Here is a 27,745-nt window from a genome sequence, read left to right on the forward strand (position 1 = left end):
GGGGAAGGTTTTGATATGACTACTCAAGATGTTCAAGAATTACTGGTAGAAAAAGAGGCTGGCAAAGCAGATTTGGTGGAAATGGTAAACCAAATTAATTCAGAGGATGATAGCACATATGAAAATTCTGAAGTTCCAAATTTTACGCTAAAAAGCAAACGGCAAGGCATAAACTTAGCCGAGCAATTAGAATCTTATTCATTTGAATGTGGATCCTTCAATTGGAAGGAACACAAAGTTCAAAAGTGAGCTTCAAAAATGCTTAGTTCCAATACCGGCAGAAGCAAACAATACCAGAATACTGATATTTTAAAGAGAGCAGAAGATACACAAAATCTAAATGCTGCAGAAGAAAGTTCAGAAGTTGAAGATGTTCTTGTTTGTTTGTGCTTAGCAGCAATGAAGAGGAAAAAAATTATGTAAGACGTTTGTTCAATTATTACTATTTTTAATAAAAATTAAGTTTCCGATAGTTATAGAAAAAAATGAATGATGTATTTTTGTTAGTTTTTGGAACATTAGTTTTTAGCATTAGCATTAGTAGAGGCATATGATGCAAGAAAGCAAGCTTATTCAGCATCAGCCAAAAAAAAAAAAAAAAACACCACTCCCATTTCACCCCTCCGTTCGCTCGAAATACCTGTCCAGTTGAGCCTTAAATTTGTTTAGGCTATCAACTTCAACAACAAGTGATGGAAGTCAGTTCCACCAACCAACCAACCACCCGCTGGCCAAAGGCAAATTTCGGCACATCTATCCGACATCCGTCCTTCCTCAATTTGAATTTATGCCCTCTGAGCTGATTATTCTGAGCAAGATGAAGAATCCCATTGGCATTGAGCATGCTCAAACCATTCAAAGCCTTATACACCTCTATCAGATCACCTCGCCGGTGCCTAGTCTCCAGACTCTGTAATTTGCAAAACTTAAGCCTTTCTTCGTAAGAGCAACCCTTTGTTCCATTCACTAATCTTGTTGCCCTTCTCTGTACCCGTTCCAGCAGCTCTACATCCTTCTTGAAATGAGGCCTCCAGACCTGTATACAGTACTCAAGATGTGGCCTAACCATTGTCTTATACAAGGAAATAATCACCTCCTTATCCCTGCTAGAAAAATTCCTGTATATCATTGACAAGACACTGTGAGCTACTCTTGCAGCTCGTCTGCACTGCTCAGAGAACTTCATATCTGCCTGCACAATTACCCCCAGGTCCTTTTCATTCTCCACCACTGTCAGTGTAGTACCGCAGAGTTGATACGTTGCTCTGGGGTTACTGTTTCCCATATGTAGTACTTTACATTTCTCAATGTTAAACTTCATTTGCCACCTCTCAGCCCATCTGTTCAACCTTTCCAGATCCTGTTGCAGCAGCATAGCGTCAGTGGTGTCCTTAACAACCCTGCCAACCTTTGTATCATCTGCAAACTTGGACATTAAACTTGATATCCCATCATCAATATCATTCATAAACACCGAAAACAACAACGGACCCAACACTGAACCCTGAGGAACTCCACTAATAACATTAGTCCACGTTGAGCAGTGTCCATTGATTACCACTCTCTGTCTTCTGCCACTCAACCATCCCCTTATCCATAGCAGCAATTTGCCTCCAATGCCACACTGCTCCAATTTGTGCAGCAGTCTTCCATGTGCAACAGTATCAAAAGCCTTTCTAAGATCCAAATATATAATATCAAAGTTATTCCCTGCATCTAGTTCTTTTGTGACTACATCATAGTATCCAATCAAATTGGTCAGGCAAGACCTGCCTTTAACAAAACCATGCTGCGTCTGAGCTATAACTGAATTCTTGTCTAGATGATCCTGCAGTGCTTCTTTAACCAGTGCCTCCATTAATTTACCTGGAACAGAAGTTAAACTAACAGGTCTATATTACTTGTGTCAGCCTTTGATCCTCCTTTGTGAATTGGGGTTACATTTTCACATCTCCAGTCTATGGGTACCTCCCCTGAATCCAAAGAAGCTCTCATAATTATGGCTAGGGGTTTGCTTACTTCCTTTGCTGCCTCCTTTAATATAACTGGATAGATCCCATCCACCCCAGGTGCCTTTTTTATGTTTAGTTGTTTACATTTGTTCAATTATTACTATTATTAATAAAAATTAAGTTTCCGATAGTTATAAAAAAAATGAATGATGTATTTTTGTTAGTTTTTGGAACATTGGTTTTGTATTGGTTCTTAGTCCTGTATAACAGGGTTTTGCACTACATGAGATTTTATAGGAGCCTAACTACCTTGTTATACAAAGGTTACCTGTATTGCTGATAAAAGTGCAGCATATTAAAAATAAAAACATAAACCACAGTATAAAAAATGACTATTCTGAATAATACTACGTCAGCCATCAGAGATTGGCAAATTCAATTAAGTGAGACACAACTCTGAATAAGAGCTTTTTGTAACATTCAATCTTCGATCAGTGTGGATGCACAAGCACTGCTAGGAATTTCCAACTCTAAAATTAAATTAGCATTAATAGAAGCATATGGTGCAAGAAAACAGGCTTATTTAGCATCAGCCAAAAAAAAAAAAAAAAAAACCTTCACTTTTCACTCATCCATTCATTCCAAAAGTTTGTCCAGTTCAGCCTTGAATTTATTTAAGCTGTCAACTTCCACAACGACAGGTCAAAGTTTATTCCAGCAATCAACCACCTGCTTGTTAAAGGCAAATTTCCACACATCTATTCTAAGACCGTCTTTCCTCAAACTGAATTTATGCTTTCTCAGGGAAGGAATCTGAGCAAGAGGAAGAATCTCATCCGCACTGAGCTTGCTCAAACCATGCAAGGCCTAATACACCTCAGTCAGAACACCTCGCAGGTGCCTCGTCTCCAGACTCTGCAATTTGCAGACTTAAGCCTTTCTTCATAACAGCAACCCTTTATTCCACTCACTAATCTCTTTGTACTTTCTCTATACTCATTCCAGCAGCTCAACATCTTTCCTAAAATGAGACCTGCAGAGTTGTATGCAGTACTGAAGATGTGGCCTGACCATTGCCTTATACAAGGGGATAATCACCTCCACATCCCCACTAACAAAATTCCTATATCTCATTGACAAAACCCCAAGAGCTACTCGTGCCGCCTGTCCACACTGCTCAGAAAACTTCATATCTGACTGTGCAAATACCTCCCCCAGGTCTTTTACATTCTCCACTACCCTGAGTGTAGTAACACACAGTTGATATTGTTTATTTTTATTTATTATAGTCTTTGGTGGCCCCTAGACATTTGTCCAAATCCACCTAATATCTCAACTTTATTATACATAAACAAGCCTGAAAAAAAAAAAAAGAAAGAAAAAAAATTAGTGTTAGGTTTGTGTAATGTGTAAGTGTGAGTTTATGTTATACACAGGACACCCAGCCACCAGGGAGAAGTCATCACCTAGGGTAACTGCTAAATGGTGCCTGTTTTTATTAGACGGAGTCTACTATACTGTCTGTGCTGACCGCACAAAATTCCTGTACCTCTGGCAGAAGTGCTAGACCAGAGGGTGCCAGCAATCCCGCCCCCAAGTTGCCCAGGCCTGGGAGCCAGTATATATAAATAATGGCTTAAAAATTAAAATGTAATAACATAAAATAAAATAAGAAAATAAATAAATATTAAGCTATTATTAGAGGCAGCAAAATGCACATCCTCCAGATGGAGCCCAGATATATCCAATAATTCAAAATAAAATAAAACATAAGCCAGTAGTATGGCAAAAACTGTAGAGCGAAAATTAACATAAAAATAACGTAAAAATAAACAAACAGGGAGGGGAAAGTAAAGATAATAAGACAAACAGTAGCCGAAAGTCCCCTATATATAATTTAGCACTTTAAATCCAATTAATAAAACCAATATAAAATTTTAAATAATGCCAATTATATTATAATTTAGCAGTATTCCCCTCTAAGGTAACAGTTCCAAAAAATGTGAAATATCACCAAAAAGGAGTTAAAAGAACTACTAAGAGAAAAACAAAATATCAAAATAATAGACTGACCATTATGCCCCATATCGACAGAGGACCATGAGGCCAATAATGGTCATGGAATCGCTGCATTTCAATCGCTACACAAATCGTCGCAAAGGCGAAAACATCGAAGAACCACAGCACACATTCCTCCTCAAATCGATCCACCAATGCAGAGGATTTACACAGCGGTGGTCCTTATGCAGCGAGAAATAAATTATAGAACAGACAGCATTCCAGAGCAGAGCCACACCACTGACACAATGTAAGCTTAGCCAGCTTATATAAAAGAAAAGATAGCGGCACAGGAACTGCAGTGAGGTGCTAAATTATATAGGGGACTTTTGGCTACTGTTTATGTCTTATTATCTTTACTTTCCCCCCCTCCTTGTTTGTTATTTTTATGTTAATTTTCGCTCTACAGTTTTTGCCATACTACTGGCTTATGTTTTATTTTATTTTGAATTATTGGATATAACTGGGCTTCATGTGGAGGATGTGCATTTTTCTGCCTCTAATGATAGCTTAATATTTATTTATTTATTTTCTTATTTTTATTTTATGTTATTACATCTTAATTTTTAAGCCATTATTTAAATAAAACTTAGTGGTAGTAGTGGGTTGATATGCTAAATAAGCAGCGCCTGTGCTGCCATCTATTCTTTTCTTTTATATAATCTGGCTAAGCTTACATTGTGTCAGTGGTGTGGCTCTGCTCTGGAGTGCTGTCTGTTCTATAATTTATTTCTCGCTGCATAAGGACCACCACCGCGCAAATCCTCTGCATTGGTGGATCAATCAGAGGAGGAATGGGTGGTTTGGTTCTTCGATCTTTTCGCCTTTCTGACGATTTGTATAGTAATTGAAATGCAGCGATTCCATGACCATTATTGGCCTCGTGGTCCTCTGTCGATATGGGGCATAATGGTCAGTCTATTATTTTGATATTTTGTTTTTCTCTTAGTAGTTCTTTTAACCCCTTTTTGGTGATATTCACGTTTTTCGGAACTGGTACCTTGAGGGTACTGCTAAATTATAATATAATTGGCATTATTTCAAATTTTATATTGGTTTTATTAATTGGATTTAAAATCCAAATTATATAGGGACTTTCGTCTACTGTTTATGTCTTATTATCTTTACTTCCCCCTCCCTGTTTGTTTATTTTACGTTATTTTTATGTTAATTTTCGCTCTAGTTTTAGCCATACTACTGGCTTATGTTTTATTTTATTTTGACTTATTGGATATATATATATATATATATATATATATATGTCAATAAAATAAATAAAAACAAATTAAAAAATAATAATAATATATATATATAAATTAATAATAAAATAAAATAATAAATCTCTCCACCCCACACAGGCATTCAAGAATCAAAGCTTCCTACTCCTGTTGTGCAGAGGAAAAAAAAAAAAAAAAAGAGAGAGAGAGAGAGAGAAAAGGGGAGAGGATGATAAAATAAACTAAAAAGATAAAGAAAAAAAGAAACCATCCTGGTCCACAATCCTACATTTAGTTACTTATATAGAGCCAGCAAACACGACAAAAAAAAAAAAAAAAAATAAATAATAATAATAAATAAATAAAACGAAGACCAGGGTGGTTAAGGAAAAAAAACCCTCTACCCCCTATCCAAATCTCACCTGGCAATTTATCCCGCACTAGGTTAATTTCCACAGTGCCAGCAAACAAACAAAAAAAACAGGACAAGAATAGGAGGGGGGGGAGGGAACAATAATCTATAAAGTGAACAGTTATTAAGTTTACAAATATTCAGGCTGATAACTGTCTTCTTTTTAGAAATATAGAAATGGCAAACCTTTGAAAAGCAACAAACTGATTATAATCTGATAAATAATTATTTTCATTTCCATACCTCAAATAACTAATTACATTCTTTAATTCAGCTCTAATTCTCATACAACAAACAATCATATAATACATTGCACAAAGTTTCTTCAACACCACATACACAGTAATTTTTTTTTTTTTTTTTTTTCCCCCCTGGTAGTTGTTGGCGCATCGGCTTCTGTGGCCATAATGCACCTCCCAAGGTTTTTGCAGTACTTTGATTCAAGTCTGAAGCAGGATTCGAACCCATGACCTTTGGGTTGACAGGCAGGCACTTTACTCAACCGGCTAGCCCGGTCAGCACACCCACAGTAAGGGTTTGACTTTAAACAAAAATAATATAATTTACTATTCAAAGAACCATGCCCTGCTAACAAAAAAGAAGTCTACAACATACTAGGAAAAAATCACTTATTCAGTTTAAAACAAGCAAAACAAACATTTGGAATAAAAAGTCTGGTGACCGCACCAGTAATGCTATCCATCCATCTGGCTTGCCAAATTTCCATTAACTTAGCATATATTCTTTTCTTTTCAACCTTACAATCAATGTTAAGGTCACATACAATGTTTAAACATGTGAAATTATTATGCTTCATAATATGGTAACAGAAAGCTCTATACAGGGAGTCTCAAAAATACACAGCATAACTTCAGGAATGAGTTCCTCATATGTAGACAATAAAAATATTTTATATCAACATAGTTCCGGAAATGCTTGGTTCCCGAGTTATTAACCGGAATCTCTTATCTCCCGTAGGTGATTTCCTTCATCACAAGGTACTGACAGAATTTGGTGGTTTTCCATTCTGACCATGTGCTCAAATCAGGAGCAAGCGAATATGCACTTTATGTACGGTTTGGCAGACGGCAATGCTCTGGAGGGTTGTCGTTTGCACCACGAAAGGTTCCCAGAATGAAGATGTCCAGACAGGAAAACGTTTGAAGGTATCCCCCATCGCCGCCTTTGTGAACATGGGACCTTTACACCTCGTGCTGCCGACAGAGGACAACTAAAGTCTACAACTCCTGAAGCAGAGGGGTGGACCAACTGCTCGGCCTCCACTTTCACTGATTTAAACCCACTAGATTTCTTCTTGTGGGGCCATTTAAAGTCACTGGTGTATTCAACTCCGATAGCTGATGTGGAAACTCTCCGCAATCGAATTGTAGCAGGTTGTGAGACATTACAAAACATGCCAGGAATTTGGCATCGTCTTCACGAGTCCCTGAGACATCGATGTGAGGCCTGTATTCAGGCAGAAGGTGGACATTTTGAACAATTACTATAAGGTGATGTGAACAGTTAAGTGTCATAGACAGACCTTCAAAACTCGGAAACCAAGCATTTCCGGAACTATGTTGATATAAAATATTTTTATTGTCTACATATGAGGAACTTATCCCTGAAGTTATGCCGTGTATTTTTGAGACACCCTATACATTATAAAAAGATCTGACAGCATGTGGCCCACTAATACCTGCAGAGCATTTACTGACAGTTCTGCAAACCCTCTTAATTGCCAACAGCATTTTTCTTTGCACAGAATTTAACTTGGCTTTAAACAATCTTATTCACACAAGTTACCAACACTAATGATACATAAGTCACTATTGGCAGAAAAACTGTCATATAAGGTTTAAAACTGATCTACGTAACCCCCAGTCTGATCTAGAAATCCATATTACTGCTGCACTAAAATGTTTAATTTTATTCATCAAATAATGCAAATGTGGAACAAAAGTTAACCTAGCATCTAATAAAACACCTTGATACTTAGTTTGGGTAACAAATTTAATTTGCTTACAATTTAACAAAATTTGTGGTGGTCGATTGATATCAAGGTGACATTTAACTAACATCATAACTGTTTCTTCTTCTGAAACTGTTAATTTATTTACAATAGCCCATGATGTTATACTCTGAAGAACCATTTCAACCTTCTCTTCAATATCCCTTCTTGAGTTACCAGGCACCAGATAAGCAGATCATCTGCAAATGCTATTTTATGGCAAAAACTGTTTGTCTCAATTTACACCATTGGTTCAGAACCAAATTCCAGAATAGGGGACCAACACAGAGATCTGTGTTGGTCCCCTAGACCCTAATTTCCTGTAAGTTAAATGCTGTGCCCTTACAATTATCTGCCTTGAAGTTAAATAACTTATTACAACCCAGTATATTTTACCTGGACAATGGAGCTGTCTTAACGAGTAAAGAATACTCTCGTGCCAGACTGAATCAAAAGCTCCTGCAAAGTCAATGAACAGCGTAAGAACATTTACTATCTGAATTTTTAACGTAAAGCACCAAATCATTAATCACGTCTTCAGTAGATTTGGATTTTCTAAAACCACACTGAAATGGCAACTCAATGTGGCGTAAATTCATAAAGTCACTTAATCGCTGGAAAATCAATCTCTCCAACAACTTGCCTAGGTTGGGTAGCAGCAATATTGGTTGAAAGCTCTTGGGGCTTGTTTTTTCTTTACCTGGTTTTTGCAACGATTTCAAAAGGGCACATTTCCAGAAAACAGGAAATGTGCCTTCCAATAAACATTTGTTATATATATTAAGCAGAATTGGAGGATATATCTCTAATAACTTACTGATACTGTTGTTCTCAATTAAATCAATCCCCGGAGTTTTATCAATATTCATCTGTTTACCGACTACAAGTAACTCCTCTGCTGTAAAAAGAGAGATATCCTCATCGTTGACATAATCTCTATTATCTGCTCTCATATCACGCTGTTCAAGAGTATCATCACTTACACAATCCTTAGGAAACAGTTTGTCTATGACAACTTTAATAGTTGTCTCCCAACTAACTGTTTCCCTACCACCTACAATAGAGCATGATGTGTAAAATACATCCTGCTCTATCTTTTTATTAATAGTCAATTTATACAGTAGTCCCCAAGGGTTACTGTTTCCTGCAGTTCTTACCAAATTCTGCCATGATCTTAACTTATGCTGATAAATAGCCCTATGATATTCTCGCTTTTTACACCTATATATTTCCTTATAATAGTTAGCCTCTTCTATATCACGAGACCTATATCTTTGAAATTGCTTCCTGGCCAAAAAAACATCTCGCCTTAAAATTTTCAGTTGTTCAGACCACCATGGTACCTGCTTATCTGTGGCTTTCCTACGCCTAGCTGCATACGTCAAAGGTTTAACAAGTACATTTTGAATATAAATGCATATTCTGTGGCATTCATAATGTTCAGAGCCAGATACTTATCATTACCAAAAACCAAGTGCAAGGAATTATTAAATTTTTCCCAATTTATCTTTTTGTATGCAAACCTCGCTCATTGATTTTAATATAATAAGTCTTACTATACCCCCACATTTGCATGAAATAATATAGCCCGATGGTCACTGTTTATTGCATTCTCATCAACAACCCAGTGATACGATCTCTTTACAAAATCTGGTGAAATCAGTGTCAAATCAATGTTAAATTGTCTGTGTACATTGATAAAAGTATACGGTTGTTGTGATTCATTTAGTACAACTAAATTATTTGATATTATAAAGTCCTCCATACACATTCCCCTGTTATCAGTCATACCACTAAACCACATATTGGATTTAGCATTTATGACAAAAGCCAATGCTACACTGCCATAACCTATCTGTGTCAATGCACCTTCCATACATGAAATGAAATATTCAATATTATCTGTTGGAGAAAAATACAATGACAATAAATAAAATGAAATGTCAGGCGTAACAACATGAATGCAAACAATATCTTGATTGCATGACCCTGATACCACAGTTATGTTTAAATTCCTATTAAAAATAACTATTGCTACTTTTGGCCTCACTCTAGTAACAAACTGATTTAGCAGTTACAGGAAAACCTACCAATCTATAACTCTGCTCATGCTGTAATGCATATGGCTCCTGCAAACAAAGTATGTCACACCAGTTTTCCATTGCATTTATTCTAATTTCATTCATTACCATTCAAGACCTTTGTCCATTCAACTGGACTATGTTTAATATCTGGTTATTATCACCATTATGTTGCCAGCCAAAACTGTTTAATACAATCATTATTATCATTATCCATAATTTATGCAAGTACTTGCTAATTCAAGGGCTTTAACATATTCTGGACAATTTACATCTTTTACAGAGTGTTTATAGTCACGACCTCTATGTCTACAGTTAACGCAATTTGGATGAAAGTCATCCAAATTGTGTTAACTGCAGTCTGTGCTGACAGTCAGCATAAATATGGCTCCCCTCAGCGCAATAACCACATGATATTGTTTTATGACTACAGTACTGGGCAGAGTGGCCATATACCAGACACTTAAAACATTTGATCACAACTGTGAATTTTCTAAACTTATAGGAGGAAAATCTCAAAAATATTGCTCTCTCTCAAAAACAAACATTTTAACAACTCTGGGGCCACCCCCAATAACCCAGTTAGTCAAAATTTAACTTGTTTCCACTATTAAATCTAAATACAACTCCATTTTTTACCTCTTCGAGATCATAACCATAGTCCTTCAAATTCTTTAGATATGTCCTCAACTATTTCATCCTTCGTAATAACCATGGGTTATTAATATATTGGTTATTATATAATACACCAGTGGAAGGATTAGTTGTTTTTAACTTATTATAATTAATACCCTTACTAACTAGTCTCTGAAACTATTATTTTGTTCAAATCATCTTTATTGTCTGTTTCTATCAAAACACCTTTATTTCGTATTGTTTGCAGGTTTCTCACTTTAATTTCCTTAAAATCAGCTTTTAAAGCATTTAGTTCCACTTCTTTTGACCTCCTGACTACTCTTAAACTGTGCATTAACATCTGCTCTTAATATTAAAGTGTTCACCTGTTTCTGCTTACTACTTCCTCCCCCATCACCTCTATTACCAATTTTACTGTCTTCATTACCTTCACTTATATTTTCCTTAACACACTACTATATGTTTTAACCTTATCGATGCAAATTTGCTGATTTTCCTGAGCATAAGGAAATGGTTGGAAAACCTACCAACTCTATCTCTAACTTCCATCTCTTCTAATTTTGCTTTTAGTCTTTCATTATCAATCAGCACAGTTGTTGTAATAACTTCAATGTCAACCCACTTATCTAATATAACGTTTGATGCCGTCTTTGTTATTTTATTCGACTCACTTGTAGTGTAGTTTACTACCTGCTTCTTTAACTTAGTGATTAACTCACACACAGTTGACACGTCATAACATAACCTCTGTTCTTGAATATTTAAAACAAAGATGATGTCACTTTTACGAACATTAGTTCCTGTACTTCTTGTAATATCTCCATATAAACTATCAAAATCACCATCAACATTCAGTCTGTGAAATCATCAAACCCAACCTCTGCCAAACCTTGAATATCAATGTCTAATTCATCACTTATTTGCACTCCCTGTTCAGTTGTCACACTTGTAATTTCTCCAAACTACCTCTATCTGAACAGTATTTTGCTGAGCAACATTACTTGTTCCTTGCAAACCTTGCAAATTTGACACTATATTCACCACTTTAATACTTTTTTTCCCTCTTGATATTTTAAGGAGTCCTTATGTGCTATAATGTATAACTAGATCGTATGTATAGCTTAGCTTAATTTTCAGCACTCACCTCATAGTAATCCGCTTAGCTGGTGGAGGGTTTTACCACATACATAGTGGTTATAGGATTCTAATACTTTACAGGGATTATGGGTTTAAATTAAGTTATTAGGCAACCATGGAAAGTGCACTTTCCTTTCTTAAAAATTTTTCTACAGCCCATAACTTAATTTAAACCCATAATCCCTGTAAAGTATTAGAATCCTATAACCACTATGTATGTGGTAAAACCCTCCACCAGCTAAGCGGATTACTATGAGGTGAGTGCTGAAAATTAAGCTAAGCTATACATACGATCTACTTTTTTTCCCTTGAGATATTTACCTTCTAACTTCTTAATTTGATGTGAATTCAACCTGGGAACTCTAGAGGGTGGGGGGGGAAGCAGAAGCCTCATCCACTCCAGTTCGTAATCATTTTCTTGTCGATTTCCCCTCCATGCCAGTGTAGGGGAAAATAATAATATCCAAAGTAATCTCATATAATGTAGGCAAGAAGATCGATCCTATTAACTTATCAACTTTAGCAATAAACACTACCAACAAATCAATCGTCAGTAACTTGATGCTGCGTTATTGCTATTTGATATTCTTTCTCAGCACAGCCAGAAAGGAAAATAATCTCACCTCAATTCAATTATTCACAACACCAAAATTATTAGCAGCACACTGGGAAATTCTTGCTTCAGCTCCAACATCAAAAGTTGCACAGGCTGCAAGAGCCACTCTTGCAGCCTGTCCGCACTGTTCAGAAAACTTCATATCTGACTGTGCAATTACCCCAGGTCTTTTACATTCTCCACTACCCTGAGTGTAGTACCACACAGTTGGCATGTTACTCTGGGGCTACTAAATGAGGGATAGCAAAGGATTAGCATAAATTTTATGAGCCATAGTACTGTAGGTCTAATGTAGGCTGCCACATACCACAAAAGATGACAACTTGGATGTTCATGTTAACTAAAGGTATGATCTGTTCATCCAGGATTAAGACAACTGCACTTCAAATATCACGATCAATAAATTCCATAGCAAAAGGGGATTAGTATAAGTATTAACATGATGCAAGAAAGCAAGCTTATATAACAACAGCTAGAGGAGAAAAAAGAAAAAAAAAAAAAACTAATCATATCACTTTTCCATCCCCTCTAAAAGTGTTTAGTTCATCCTTGAATTTATTCAAACTATCCACATAACACTAAATGGAAGTTTGTTCCATTTCGTGAGTTAATTGTTAACTACCACTGGCTGATGGCAAATGTCCACACAACTATCCTGCAACCAGCTTTCCTCAATTTGAATATATGCCTCCCTTCATGTGTGCAGTCTAATGAAGAGAGAGGATGCCATCAGCATTGATACTTACACAATCCATTCAAGACCTCAGTCAGATCTCCTCACAGGTTCCTAGTCTCAAGATGCTGAAACATGCACAAGTGAAACCTCTATTGATAAGAGCATACTTTGTTCCCATCACTAAACTTGCTGCTCTTCTCTGCACTCATTCCAGCAGATCCACATCCTTAATGAAATGAGGCTTCCAGACCTGTACACAGCACTCAAGATGTGGCCTAATCATTTTCTTATACAATAACATAATCACCTCATCCCTGCTGAGAAAAATTCCTATATATCATTAACAAAACCACATGAGCTGTCCTGGCAGCATATCTGCACTAATCAAAGAATTTCATATCTCACTGCACAATTACCACAAGACTGTCATTTTCTGCTACCTTGAGTACGTTAATATATTAATATTAAAAGAAACATGAAACCACTTAACTCTTTAATAAAATAATTAACTGAAAGGAAAAATCAATTCATCTGTCTTATAGACACTTTAGCTTTCGATTTCACCATTGACAACAAAAAAACTTCAGTTTCCTTGGTGGTCAGCACCTCTCCTGGAGTTAGCATTTCTGTAGTAGAATATTATCCACCTTAACAAATTCCTTAAATTCTCCAACAAAATACATATCATATCAAATCAATGTTTCTTCAAAGTCTCCCTTCTACCCATGCTATCACATTCATACCATCCCAAGAAATAACATTATGAATAACATCCAAAGCAGGAAGGCTTTACAAGGAGTGCAGGGGGGGGGGGAATGATTCAGAAAAGATTTGTATCCATCCAGAAGTAGTTGTGATAGAAGATTGAAACAAACACCATGTATTACACTTTTTCAACATTTTGTCACCAGACAAAATGGCACATTTTTGCCACCTCTTAATACACATCCACAGGCAAGTTTTGCAGAAGTCTTCTAGTGGCTGTCTTTCAAACCAAGACTTAGCAGCAGAAATCACCTCATCGTCAGCAGCAAAGTGTTTTCAAACAAAGAAAAGGATTCAAGGCAGAAAAGAGGAATAAATCAGAGGGTGCAAGGTCAGGGGAATAAGCAGGATGTGGCAATAATTTCAAACCCACATTTGTGGGCCCTCACTGCATCATGCTGTTGTTATTTGGTTTTTAGGAGCATTAGCAACTAAGGCCATATTGCTCCGGGGACATGCGGTGGCCATTCCCTGACCTTTCCGCATCCTCTGTATTTGGTGGTCACGGGCTCGAACCCCAGTCTAATCAAGAAGCGTGTGCTATGCACTGCCACTCCTGCACACCTGGCTACGGAGGCGCCCCACTGCATCATGCGAGGCATAGGCGAATTATCGTGGAGCAGGCCTTTTGACAGCTTTCCCCATCTTTCTTTTATAGCAGCACGCAGCTTTATGAGGAGGCTAGAATAATACTTCACCATCAACAGTACAGCCCTTTTGAAGGTAATCCATTAGTATTACACCACGCTGATCCAAAAAAAAAAACTGACAGCGTCACCTTGCCAGCACTTGGCTGCACCTTTGCCTTTTTTGGGGTCATGGTGATTTTGCATGCTTCCATTGTTCTGACATTTTTTTAGTTTCGGGATCATCATGATGGATCACAGTTTCATCCATGGTGACTAGCCATGAAAAAACTCCTGTTGCTTTTCCTGGCACATCAACAACATTTCATGTACATAATGTGCTCTTTCCTTCTTCTGGTAAGGGATCAGAAGCCATCTAGCAGACATTTTACTCATATGCAACTGTTGATGGAGGATGTTCTCCACAGACCCTAAGCTAATTTGGAGCTCTGCAACTAGTTCTTTGAAGATAATCTTGCAGGATTACAGGCTACTCAGCAACTTACAGAAGTTGCTGAGTCACCTGTGATTTCTTCATCATTCAGTGAAGATTTTCCATATTTGAACTGTTTATACTAATGTGCAACATTGGTAAACATCTGTAACCTGGGTAGTCTTTTCCACAAACAATGACCATTTCTTTGTAGATTATCTTAGAAGTTTCCCCCTCCAGAAAGAGGAACCAAATCACTGATCTATATTTCACATTTTCCATTGTGACACTTCATTAGCACTGCAAAGAAAAAAGCAAACTGTCAGATTGAAACCAAAATTTATGTGGCAGCTGTAGAGATTACAAGGTACAAAACAAAGTAAAATTCATCTTTCTATTACACAACTACTTCTGGGTGTATACAAATCTTTCTTTAACCCCAGTTCATCCTAGTTAGCCCACATTTCATCACTGAGTGCTCTTTCTTCGAAAGAGCACTCAGTGATGAAATGTCTTGAAAGACCGCTCAGAGAAGGACAGGTGCTTCTCTGAGCGGTCTTTCAAGGCTAAATACTCAACGAGGATAGGTGCTTCAGGTTGTGCATTTCATCCCTGATTGGTCATTTAAGTCAGTGTACTCGATGAGTCCATTGGAAACATCAATGTCTAACTAAGCATATTTCAACACTTATAAAGATGATGCACTTGCAACAGATCTGTGTTCATCTTCTGACTACAATTTACTGATAAGAATACTTCCACGGTCTGGCTGCAATTTACTTGGGAGAATACTTCCACAGTGTGGAATTCACTTTTCTGGATTATATTACATTTATTAAAAAGATTTTTTTCTCAGACTGGTCATTATATTGAAATTGTATGCACTGACTGCAATTTCTCACTAGCTACTTTTCGTGGCAGGGATTCCAAATTAATTTTATATGAACTGAAGTTCTTCAATGTCTTATAATGGTGTGGGTATATGAAGTGCAGAACTTCAATATGTTGTAATGGAGTGGGAATTAGTGCTGTAAGTCAGTAATTATCTGTACAGTATTGATTAGTAGTGGGGATGCCATGAAAACTGGCTGGGACCACCTAATACAAAAAATAAATTTTTAAAAATTAACCCCCCCATACTGCTCTCTCTTGAGGTTATAAAAATGTCTTGAACCAGCTGCTGCATAAAACTGGTGGCATTGGAAAGTATGTTCTTCAGCTTTAGCATCTCAGCAGAATGTACTATATGAAAAAAGAACATTTTGATAACTACAACCATCAAAATGTTCTTTTTTCTTTTTTTATCCCCCTGAAGCCACTCTCTTTTAATCACTCTCAAGTAATCAAGATTGAAATATTTTCATTTGAATTACATTGTTTCTTTTGTGGCTTCTCTTATAAATAAAAGAAAATATTATTCTTATTATTGTCAGCCAAAGCTTAAGTTAATATCAATAAATACATACCAATGTATTTATTGAAATAGTGTACGGTGTACATACACCGTACACTATTTCAGACTCGTGGACCTTTACACACGTCTAAATAGCACTGTTTACATTGGTTAATAAAAATAATCTCGTCTCAGAAAGCTAATTTTAATTGATTTTATTATACAAGTGAGTATATATTGTTAAAAACTTGACCATTCATTATTACAAAACACAAAAATTTAGGTCACCTGAACTTTATACTAATGAAATTCTACTATATATTGTATATAGAAAAGAAAATACAAATACCTGGCACTGAAGTGTGGTTCTACAGGAGCCCATGCTATAACCCTTATGGTTGGTGGCAATACTCTATTCAAAACAAGAGGGTAACAGATTTCAGATTTCTCACCTATTTAAGAAGACGAAATGTTAGCTCTTTCCATAAGAAGTAAATTTCCATGTTACAAAAAAAAGTACATATAAATTCAGTAGAAAAAATTCAGACACTTTTTAATAAATTAAAAGACAACAAGTTAGATAATGATGATAAATTGTTTTCCCTAGATGTTGTCTCATTATATACTAATGTAGATGTTAATTATTCGCTCGATACATTATGGGATTTGATTAACAGTGATTCCATAATGTTGAATTAAATCAAATTACCAAAAACAGAAATATTTTATTTAATCAGATTTCTCATTCAAGTCAATTACATTGATTTTCAATCGAACATCTACAGACAAATTTTTGGACTTCTGATGGAACTTAGCTTGAGTGGCCTTGGAATGGAAATTTACGTTAACTATATTGACAATTATACTTAAATCTGTATATTCCCAATTTAACATTTTATGGTAGGTTGTTATTTCGCATAAAGATATTATAATTAATCTCATGGATTCTTTAAACAAAATTCATATGAGGCTTAAATTCACTTTAGAGGAAGAGAAACCGGGAGAGAAATCTATAAATTTTCTTAACTTTACGTTAATAAGAGTTAACGATAATATACATTTTAAAATATACCGCAAACCAACAAACACAGGAAAATTTTTACATTATTCAAGTTATCACTCTTTTACTTATAAAAGAAGTGTAATTTTCAACCAATTTTATAATGTATACAGATATAATTCTACACAGAAATCTCTTAATAAAGAACTTAGGGAACTCTACAAAATTTTTGAACATGGGATATACATTAGGTACAATTGAGAGTATTCAATGACAGGCGAAATAAAAATCAGAATTGGTTTCACTTAAGGAGAACACTACACAAAAATACTTTATTAAAGTTCCTTATGTACAATAGTGGTATAAACAATTTATTAATATTTTTAAAAACACAGAATTTAAAATTGTTGCACAGCCTATAAGTAAACTCCACACAGTATTGAAGGTGAGGAAGACAACTACAATCGTTAGCATGGAACAAACCAACGTAGTCTATAACATTGTGTGTGGGGAATGTAACACTTTTTACATTGGTTCTACCCAAAATTATATTTCAATGCAAATTCAACAACACCAGGCATCCATGAGGGCAAAAAGGACAGGCGTGTCTGAACTTTCCTTTCATGCCATCCATGAGAACCAAGTTTTTCTTTTTAATGAGGCAAGAGTAATTAATACAAAATACGAATATACAAAGCTCTTAATAGCCGAAACACTCAAAATGAAGTTAAACCCTAACTCTATAAATGTACATACACCGTACACTATTTCAGACTCGTGGACCTTTACACACGTGTAAATAGCCCTGTTTACATTGGTTAATAAAAATAATCTCGTCTCAGAAAGCTAATTTTAATTGATTTTATTATACAAGTGAGTAGATATTGTTAAGTGTGTCACTTTACTTCTTTGGAGCACGGTTCATACCGAAATAACCTAGTCCCTTATCAAGAAGTTTAGTCAAAAATATGTTAAGTAAATTTGACAATTGTCTTCGGTTCCCAGTCTGTTATTGCTGGTTGGTTTAGTTTTGGGTGGATTGATGGGCCTTGAATGAAACGTTTTCAAGATAATGCACATTTTCTGTTAAGATCCGCCACTGACTATGGGAGCACTAGTTTAGCAAAAAAGCTGTGAATCCTTTGCCAAGGGTGGTTTTATTAAACATAACATAATACTTTTTTAATTTTTGGTTACAACACCACAGGATTTTACAGATGTTACATGTTACAGGATGTTCTTTCTAACTCCCTTTCCTCGACATCAGGTGTTATGCTTCTGGGCCTACCTGCTCATACTCCATGTGCGAAGCGCCATGTTCTCTAAGGTGTTGATTTACCCTGATGAATGTGCACCTGTTCGCTGCCTTCGGCGGGGAAATGCTTCTTGGTACAAACATGCAGTCTCAAGTGCACTGCCATTGGCTTTACCATACATGAAGTGCATGTCTGCAATTCCAGGGTACCTGCCCACCCACTGATGATAGGCCAATAGCCTTGAAACATGTCTGGGTGGTGGTACTCACTGAGAATAAGTAACAATAATCTTCTCTATTAGTGAAGCGTTACCTATTCGAGGTAGTGCAATATCATGGCAACTCGTCGTGAAGGCAGAGCACAATATGAGAAAGAGCAAATGATGCCTACAACTACTTTGTAGTTTCTTAAGAGTTGTCTATGGTGTATCTATACACCGATATTATATAGATATTAAACTCTTAATATATTATGCCTTGTGCATTTAATTATTTTAAATATTTTCATTGATGTAAACCTTCTTCACATTTGTGTTGGATTTTCATGTAAGTAATAATTAAAAGGCTTAATATCACCATTTTCTAATGCACAGAATAATAAGATTAAATATCACAAATGATAAAAAAAGTTTAGTAAAAATTAAAATATATGTACATTAAATTTAATGTAAAAGTCACACAAATGTTTACAAGAATTTCTGTTTGAGCTTTTACAGAGGCAAAATCATGAAATATGTCTTCAAATTTGATATTTTTTTAAAACATCGTGCTCTGTGGAGATAGTTGCCAGTCCAGTTAGTCGTTCTTGAGACACAGTTGATCTCAAATATTTTTTTATAATTTTAAATTTAGAGAAACTTTTTTAACAAAGACACTACAGTCATTGGGAGAGTTAACATAATTCTCAATGCAACTGCCATACTGGGAACAAAATCATTTTGTAAAATAAATCACAACACGTCTAATGATGTCCAATCTGATTTTATTAAATGAGAAAGTGCTGTTATTCCCTGAAACATCTCCAATCCATCCAAGTCGCTCTCATTGATGTCATTTGAGTTCTTGTAGATCCAAGCATTTTCTTAAAAGTTCATCTTTGGAAAGGTTTTTAATGTTATTCACATTGCATAGAAAATTGAATAAGTTATTGTGGTTATGCAATTGCATAATTCTTTCCTCTATGGGCATGAAGGAAAGACTCACTACATCATACATATAGAAAAAAAAATCTACCTTTAATTGTGTCTTCAAATCTATTAGGGATTCATCAGCAACAGAGTTGAAAGTTTCTCAGGGACAAATATGATTCTTTATGGAAAAAAACGGATGGATTTCCAAATTAGCATTAGCATCAGTAGAGGCATTTGATGCAAGAAAGCAAGCTTATGCAGCATCAGCCAAAAAAACAAAACCCACTTCCACTTCACCCCTCTGTTCATTCAAAATACCTGTCCAGCTGAGCCTTAAACTTATTTAGGCTATCAACCTCCACCACAAGGGACGGAAGTCTGTTCCACCAACCAACCACCCGCTGGCTAAAGGCAAATTTCCGCACGTCTATCCTACATCTGTCTTTCCTCAATTTGTATTTATGCCCTCTCAGGTGATTTTTCTGAGCTAGAGGAAGAATCCCATCAGCATTGAGCATGCTTAAACCATTCAAGGCTTTATACACCTCTATCAGATCACCTCGCTGGTGCCTAGTCTCCAGACACTGTAATTTGCAAAACTTAAGCCTTTCTTCGTAAGAGCACCCCTTTGTTCCATTCACTAATCTTGTTGCCCTTCTCTGTACTCGTTCCAGCAGCTCTACATCCTTCTTGAAATGAGGCCTCCAGACCTGTATACAGTACTCTAGGTGTGGCCTGACCATCGCCTTATACAATAGAATAATCACCTCCTTATCCCTGCTGGAAAAATTCCTGTATATCATTGACAATACTCCATGAGCTACTCTTGCAGCCCGTCTGCACTGCTCAGAGAACTTCATATCTGCCTGCACAACCACCCCCAAGTCCCTTTCATTCTCTACCACTGTCAGTGTAGTACCACAGAGTTGATACGTTGCTCTGGGGTTGCTGTTTCCCATGTGTAGTACTTTACATTTGTCAATGTTAAACTTCATTTGCCACCTCTCAGCCCATCTGCTCAACCTTTCCAGATCCTGTTGCAGTAGCATAGTGTCAGTAGTGTCCTTGACAACCCTGCCAACCTTTGTATCGTCTGCAAACTTGGACATTAAGCCCGATATACCATCATCAATATCATTTATAAATACAGAAAACAATAATGGACCCAACACTGAGCCCTGAGAGACTCCACTAATAACATCAGTCCACGATGAGCAGTGTCCATTGATTACCACTCTCTGTCTTCTCCCCTTCAACCACCCCTTTATCCATAGCAGCAATTTGCCTCCAATGTCACACTGCTCCAATTTGTGTAGCAGTCTTCCATGTGGAACAGTATCAAATGCCTTTTTAAGATCCAAGTATATAATATCAAAGTTATTCCCTGCATCCAGTTCTTTTGTGACTGCATCATAGTATCCAATCAAGTTGGTCAGGCAAGACTTCCCCTTAACAAAACCATGCTGTGTCTGAGCTATAACTGAAGTCTTGTCTAAATGATCCTGCAGTGCTTCTTTAACCAGTGCCTCCATTAATTTTCCTGGAACAGAAGTTAAGCTCACAGGTCTATAATTACTTGTGTCAGCCTTTGATCCTCCTTTGTGAATTGGGGTCACATTTGCACATTTCCAGTCTATGGGTACCTCCCCTGAGTCCAAGGAAGCTCTCATAATTATGGCTAAGGGTTTGCTTACTTCCTTTGCTGTCTCCTTTAATATAACTGGATAGATCCCATCCACCCCGGGTGCCTTTCTTGTGTTTATCTTCAACAGTTTCTCCTCCACTTTACTCACAGTTATTTCAAGATTCTGTAGCTTACTGCTAGAGTTGAATACACCTCTGGCATTCCCCTCGCTGAATAACTCCTCATGTGTGAATGTCGATGCAAAATATTCATTTAGTTTGTTAGCTACCTGAGCAGGATCATCAACACTTGACCCATAAATATCAAGTGGACCAATCTGATTCATCCCCTTCCTTCTAGAGTTTACATAAGTAAAGAACTCTTTGCTGTTTTTCTTTGCATCCCTTGCCAAGGATTTCTCGTAATCTGCCTTCGCCTGCCTAACCTCCTTTGTAACTTGGTTGCATATCAACTTGTATCTATCATAGGCTTCTGTGTCATGTGTTAATTTGTATGTATCCCATGCATTTTTCTTCTCTGCCATATGCCTCATTAGTTCATCGGACATCCATTTTGGCCTAAACCTTGAACAATATTTCTTAGTTGGTATGTAAAGCCTAGTAGCTTCCAAGATAAGTTCTTTGAATGCTTCCCATTTTGAATTTGCTGTTGGTAACATCATCAGTTGGTCCCACTGTATAGAATTTAAATACTGTCTCAGTCCATCGTAGTCGCCTTTACGGAAGCAATAACCCTTACCTTTACCCCTAATGGTAGTTACCTCTGAGTAAATCCCACTTCAGCACACTGTGATCACTGCCACCTAGTGGTTCATTTATCTGCAGATTCTTAATGCATGAAGAATCACTGCTGATAATCAAATCAAGAGTATTACTCCCTCTAGTTGCCTCCCGAACATGCTGATGTAGAAAACAATCATCCAATAAATCCACAAAAGCCCTGCTAGTGTGTGAGTAACCAGCCCCCAAATTCCAGTCAATATCTGGGAAATTAAAATCTCCCATTATAAGACACTCTGATTTACTGGCCCACTCTATTTCCCTGTACAGTTCCTTATTATACTCATCAGAGTCATTAGGCCTATAGCACACTCCTACTCTCAATTTTGATCTCCCAATGTTTATGTCACACCAAGGCAATTTTTTTGGCCTCTTCTAATTCTAAAATTTCATCAAATACAATGTCAGACTGACATTTGGGGGTTTCTAGGGTTGACTTTACAAAATTGAAAAATCGAAATTTTTTCTTCCTGTGAATACTTACTGGCTATGTTTATCGTCTGTAAAATAATATACCAGACAGCAAACAAAAACAGAAATCTTTCAAATGATTTGCTAATGTTTCTGCTTCATGGCAGGCAATGGGATCAAAGCCGAATCTCGACTTATTTCATAAAAAAAATCATAAATTTTGCCATCGGCTATACTAATTGCAGATAATTCCCATTATTGCTTTCATACAATCTGTCCGATGAACACCTAAATGCAAGGTACTGGTGTCCAAGAAATTCAACTATGTATTAGAAAGATTATTTATTGCAAATAGTCTTTCTAATACTCTTTGCCAATGACAAGTTTCAGCACGGAAATTGTTTTGAAAATGTGAATCTAATGTTTCATTACTAGAAGCTCTTTTCTTGAATTCTATCCATTTCTTATGTGATTCAAAATGAATTGGTGAGATTTCATGCTCTTTAAGGGTTCGGACTTAAATTTCTCCAGTCATTATAACCATTCTGATCAAGAGAAATTTTTGTCAAGCTAAAAAGTTTACAAAAAAAAAAAAAAAACTTTTAATTAGTGAATACAGAAACCATGTTCTAGTAATCTCCTCTTCATTTCTCAATTTCCTTTGGCATTTTCAACAGTAAATCTACTGTTATTCTTGTCTTTAGGGTAATTAAAATCAGCAATTGACTTTTCCGTTCCTTTTAAAACGGCTTTTAATCAAAGTGAATCCGTCATAACAGATGACCAAGTTGTAGAATCTGAAATATTATCAACAATCCCATCAACACATTCTTCTCTAAGATCTGAATTTATCATGCTATCTGCCGCTTCCGCATACTCATGCAAAGAAAGCTCATCTTTCCTGTCTTCAAGAACCACAGTTTCACTTATTAGGTTTCTCTCAAAGCTGGTTCTTCTTTTAAGAATTTTTTTCAACAACCCTGATTGCTTTTTAATTTCTAATTGAGCCTTAGTCTTTCATTTGCAATATTCAGCACCCGATAATTTTTTACATCCAAGAATCATTCATTTAAGTGTAAAATAATAAGGAAGTGTTTTAATTTTTTATAATTATGAAATCGAAAATAATAAATAACACTAAAAACTGTTGTAATGTTATTTGATAATTTTAGCAGTAATCTATGAAATGAATTTTAACGATCATTATCGTAATCACAATGATAAAATTATGAGTAACTTGATGAGAAATAGACCTAGAAGTCTGAAATTCCTGAGTATCAGTTTTAATGAATATCTACGGTAAGGTATAAAATAATTTCTCAAACTATTGCGAGTTCTAATTAGGATTAGGATAAGATAAAAGGTAAAAATTAGTTTGTTTTGATTGGTTTAATTTTTTTTATCCTGCAAGATATTATTACGAATATAATGCTAAAACACACGAAATTAATGGATTCTTATTCTTGCCATTGATCTGCTTTTATTAAATTTATATTCGAGTTTTCGTAACTTTTACGAAATTTCTACGATTACTTGTATTGTTGACCTCGGAAATTTTAGTCCGGTGGCATTAAGGGTGACATTAAAAATAAGATTAAAACTTTCCTGAAAAAAAAAAAAGTTATGGATTAAATGCAATTAAATTGGATGCTATTTATTTCTTTATTACAAATAAGATTGGAAACCTATTTTTGTCTCTCTTATTTCAATGCTCTACCGCAGATAATTTAATCTCCAGTAATTTTCATTCCTCTAAGTTTATATTTTTATCAAGTCATGCAGTTTATTCATTTAAAAACCAAAATATAAATTCCTTATAAATTATATTCATCAAATTCATTAAATTATAGATGCACAGGGGAAAATCAAGTAATTTATAATGTTGTTTATAACAAAAAGCTGAATTATAGGTCTTAAACATATAAATGTTGTTAATTTCTTATTAAAGCGGTATATAAATTCGTTAAAATCATAAAACATTTCCATTAAACCAGTCTAAATGTAATCGGTACCTGTTCGGAATGAATACACAGCGAGCAATGAGGGAGGGGGGGAGTGGTGGCAAGCATCAGCAAAAGCAGATGTCCTATTCTTCTTCTTCTTCTTCTTTTGATGCTATCTCCTATTGGAGGTTGGCAATCACCACCCTGTACTTCTCAATGTCTTGGGCGAGATGAAAAAGATCCTCAGCTGATCTGCCAGTCCAGTTGCAGACCTAGCCACATTTGCCAGTTTCCAGCTTCATATAAAGTTCTAACATTCCATGTTCCTATATTTCCTAATGAAAGTTTTTGCTACCCCAGGGATTCTTAGCACCCCTGTCCCATTTAAAGGATGCCAGGGACTCGGGGGCCATCTCTCTCATTGTACTAGCCATGGTAATTATTCTTGGGAAGTATGATGCAGTAGTTTCCCCTTGCTTTCTGCACAGCAGTACTTCAGTTGTATCAGTTAGTTCAACTATGCCTGAAATAATCTGAAAATGTGCAAGAATCAAGTCCAGATTATACATACATTAGTATTATTTAATTCGTTTTGCACTATTTATTTTATTTTTATTTTTTTTTTAAATCTTCAGTGAGGTGCTGCTATTATCCCTCTTCCTCTCTCAATCTCTAGCTAATAATGTCCAATATATTAATGATTTTTGAATTTTCTTAAACATATTTTCGCGGTGGTTTGTATAGGCTTAGTCCCAATGAATAAATTTTAAATTATAGCCAGATAAAATGTTAAATAGTTACGCTATGCTGTAACATAGGCAAACAACCAGCTGACCATTAGAACTGAGAACGTTCCAACTGTCAAATAAACACGTCTATAAGTAGTAGAATACTACCTGATATGCTGCAAAAACACTCAACCCTAACTACAATGCAACTTGTTAACAAGGTGATCACTAAGAAAATCAAATAACTCTTCTTAATATCACATTTTCAACAATCTTATTAGTAAGCCTATATTTCCAAATGATATGTCGAACGTCTTTGCCCATTATCATTGAATGCTGATTTTCGGTAGCTTCAAATACAGCAGAATTAAGATCATTTTCAGAACTTTGCGATTTAGATTCGGTGCCCTCAAAATTTTGCCACCCCAAGCGATTGCTTGGTTCACTTATACTGTCAAGCTGGCCCTGTGTGGGTGTAAAAGTATCAAAAATGATTAATTAGTACTAGTTGCATTTTCTATCCCAGTCTCTCACAAGGAAATCAGAAACATTAGCTATACTGGGTTATATACCGGTAGTCCTCCTACCCCATGTGTTTTCCCCTTCCTGTAGCTACTGATCCAGAAGAGCTATTAATCTCCCCAAACCATCAAGCCCTGACTACCAATGGAGCAACTTATTCCAGTGTTTAATGATTCACTAGCTAAAGCAGTATTTCCAAAAGGGATTTTTTTTTTAGTTTGCTGACATTTGCTTAAGAGAAAAAAAAGAGAAAAAATAAATAATGTTCCTCAACTTTCATATCCATGCTGTGATGATTTTTGCATGTCATTCAAGAGTGGCTGGATAAAATAACAAAAATTTAACATTTCAAAAATTTAACACTTCAGAGATATAGGGTTCAAGCTGCTGAATCCAACCTTAAAAAGATATTCACTGCTGAATTCTGGCTGTTAAAATGGGCTAACACCAAACTCCACCTTCCTCCAGCTCTCAGAGCAACAGAGTTAGCAGATGCCCTTCAAGTGCAAAGGCTCCAATCGCACATTGGAGAAAGAAGGCTGCTATTCACAGTGAAGATGGCCACAGGTAAAATCGCAGAGCTGAATTTCTGGCATCACTGCTCTTGGTGCATTCCTTCCCCTTATCTTTGGCCTTCAGCATATCTACTAGCAAATAATAACCGGCCATCACTAACCGACAGATTCCTTCCAAAGCAAATGCTGCCCTCACCCCAAGTGATTGATAGTGACCTCAAAGACGTGGTCATCAACAAAAAGTACAGAAAAGAAATCCTCACTGAACTAAAAATTTAAAACTGTGCTTTTGCCTGCAATAGTCTATGTATATTACAGAAGATGTATGTATTTCTCATATAGATTCCTTTTGCATGTGTATCGCTTTTTCTTTTTTTTTATGTGCATCTCTTATGTATGTGCATCGCTTTTTTTTTTATGTGCATCTCTTATGTATGTGTATCTCTGTTGTCTGTATGATGTAAATATGTATTGTAAATCCCTGGCACCACCACCATGTTGTGACAGGAATAACTGTATATAGGTAATACTAAATTAAACATTATTTTATTTTTTTTCTTTCTTAACATTCATGCTGCCACTGCAGATATAAATTATTTGTCAAATGACAGCAGAACCTATTTCTTTTTCACTTAGAATGCTTTACAATCAACCAAACACAGAGTGATAACTATAATTCTGTTTATTTCAAATAAAAACAAGTTTCTGTGACTTTCTTTGTTCTTAACACTTTCATGAGTGGATTTCTGGATTACATGCAAGTGATTACATTAATTAAATATATATGAATGGCAGAAATTAAATTTTCTCAGTGATTTGTAAGTTTGTGAAACTATCAAATTATGTATATATATATAATTTCAAACAATCTTTTCATATTTTTTCTTTAAAACTGGACATCAAAGAAGGATTATTGACAAAAATAAAATCTAATTAAAATAACATCTTTTAACCATTGCTAACACAGCAGAAAAGGCTTACACAATCTTTGAAAGAAAAAAAAAAAAAAATCCATTAAAAATGGTTGGTTTTACACATTTATATTACACCACACATTTACAAATTTACATTTAACATTTTGTGGTTTTATAAAATTGTAGTCTTTTGGGTCCAGAATGGCACATAGAAGGCACAATTCCTCAGAAATGTTCTCACATTCTCTTATTGGTGCATCATGCTTGTCAGACATTCTCTAAGATATGACAGGCTAGGGCTTACTACCTGCCAGTCTAAAACACTCAGTAAACTGATATTCAGGTGATACTTAAGTCAAATAGACCAAATTTCAGCAAATTCTGGTCATTCTGAAATAACCAAATCCTCTGCATGCTCCTTCATGATGGTGGGACTGTTAGTAACCAGGGGTATAAACCCCATATGCAAGTCCTGAAATATGGCACCTAGTATACTGGAGGTGACCACCCAGGTATAAACCAACTTAAGCAGGGGTATAGGCATGACATCCACATCGAAAAGAGGAATATATGCCCCTCTGTGTCACCAGGCAATATTACTACAGTAGACTCTCAATATTCCAGAAAAGATGGCAAAAAAGAAATTCTGGATAATGAATTTCCTGATTAATCCAAACATACAGAAGTCCCAGGACTTCTTACTTCGAGTTTTACGCAACTCGGGATTGACTAGTAACATATTGCTGCATTATTATTATTGACAAATCTGAATTCAGCGCGATACTTGTTAATGTTTGACCATTTTCATACATTCTTATTAATTTTCTGATCCAAATTGATCGCTTTTCTTTTCTTGGTAGACTCACTAGTACTGCTGTTACTTATTCTCT

The 27,745-nt window shown here is 35.9% G+C and overlaps 1 protein-coding gene across 3 annotated transcripts in view; it reads right to left on the bottom strand.

The window, feature by feature from the left end:
• Window positions 1–27,745, bottom strand: part of LOC150078520 (tRNA pseudouridine(38/39) synthase) — a 331,034-nt gene that overhangs the window by 151,267 nt on the left and 152,022 nt on the right. For all 3 annotated transcript variants that reach the window (XM_090384243.1, XM_090384244.1, XM_090384242.1), the window contains exon 5: window positions 16,363–16,465. In XM_090384243.1, the coding sequence (XP_090240369.1) occupies window positions 16,363–16,465 (103 nt within the window). The remainder of the gene's footprint in view (window positions 1–16,362; window positions 16,466–27,745) is intronic.

Source organism: Mastigoproctus giganteus, chromosome 11, assembly GCF_048544385.1.
Source record: "Mastigoproctus giganteus isolate SK-2022 chromosome 11, ASM4854438v1, whole genome shotgun sequence".
Lineage (NCBI taxonomy): Eukaryota > Metazoa > Arthropoda > Arachnida > Uropygi > Thelyphonidae > Mastigoproctus > Mastigoproctus giganteus.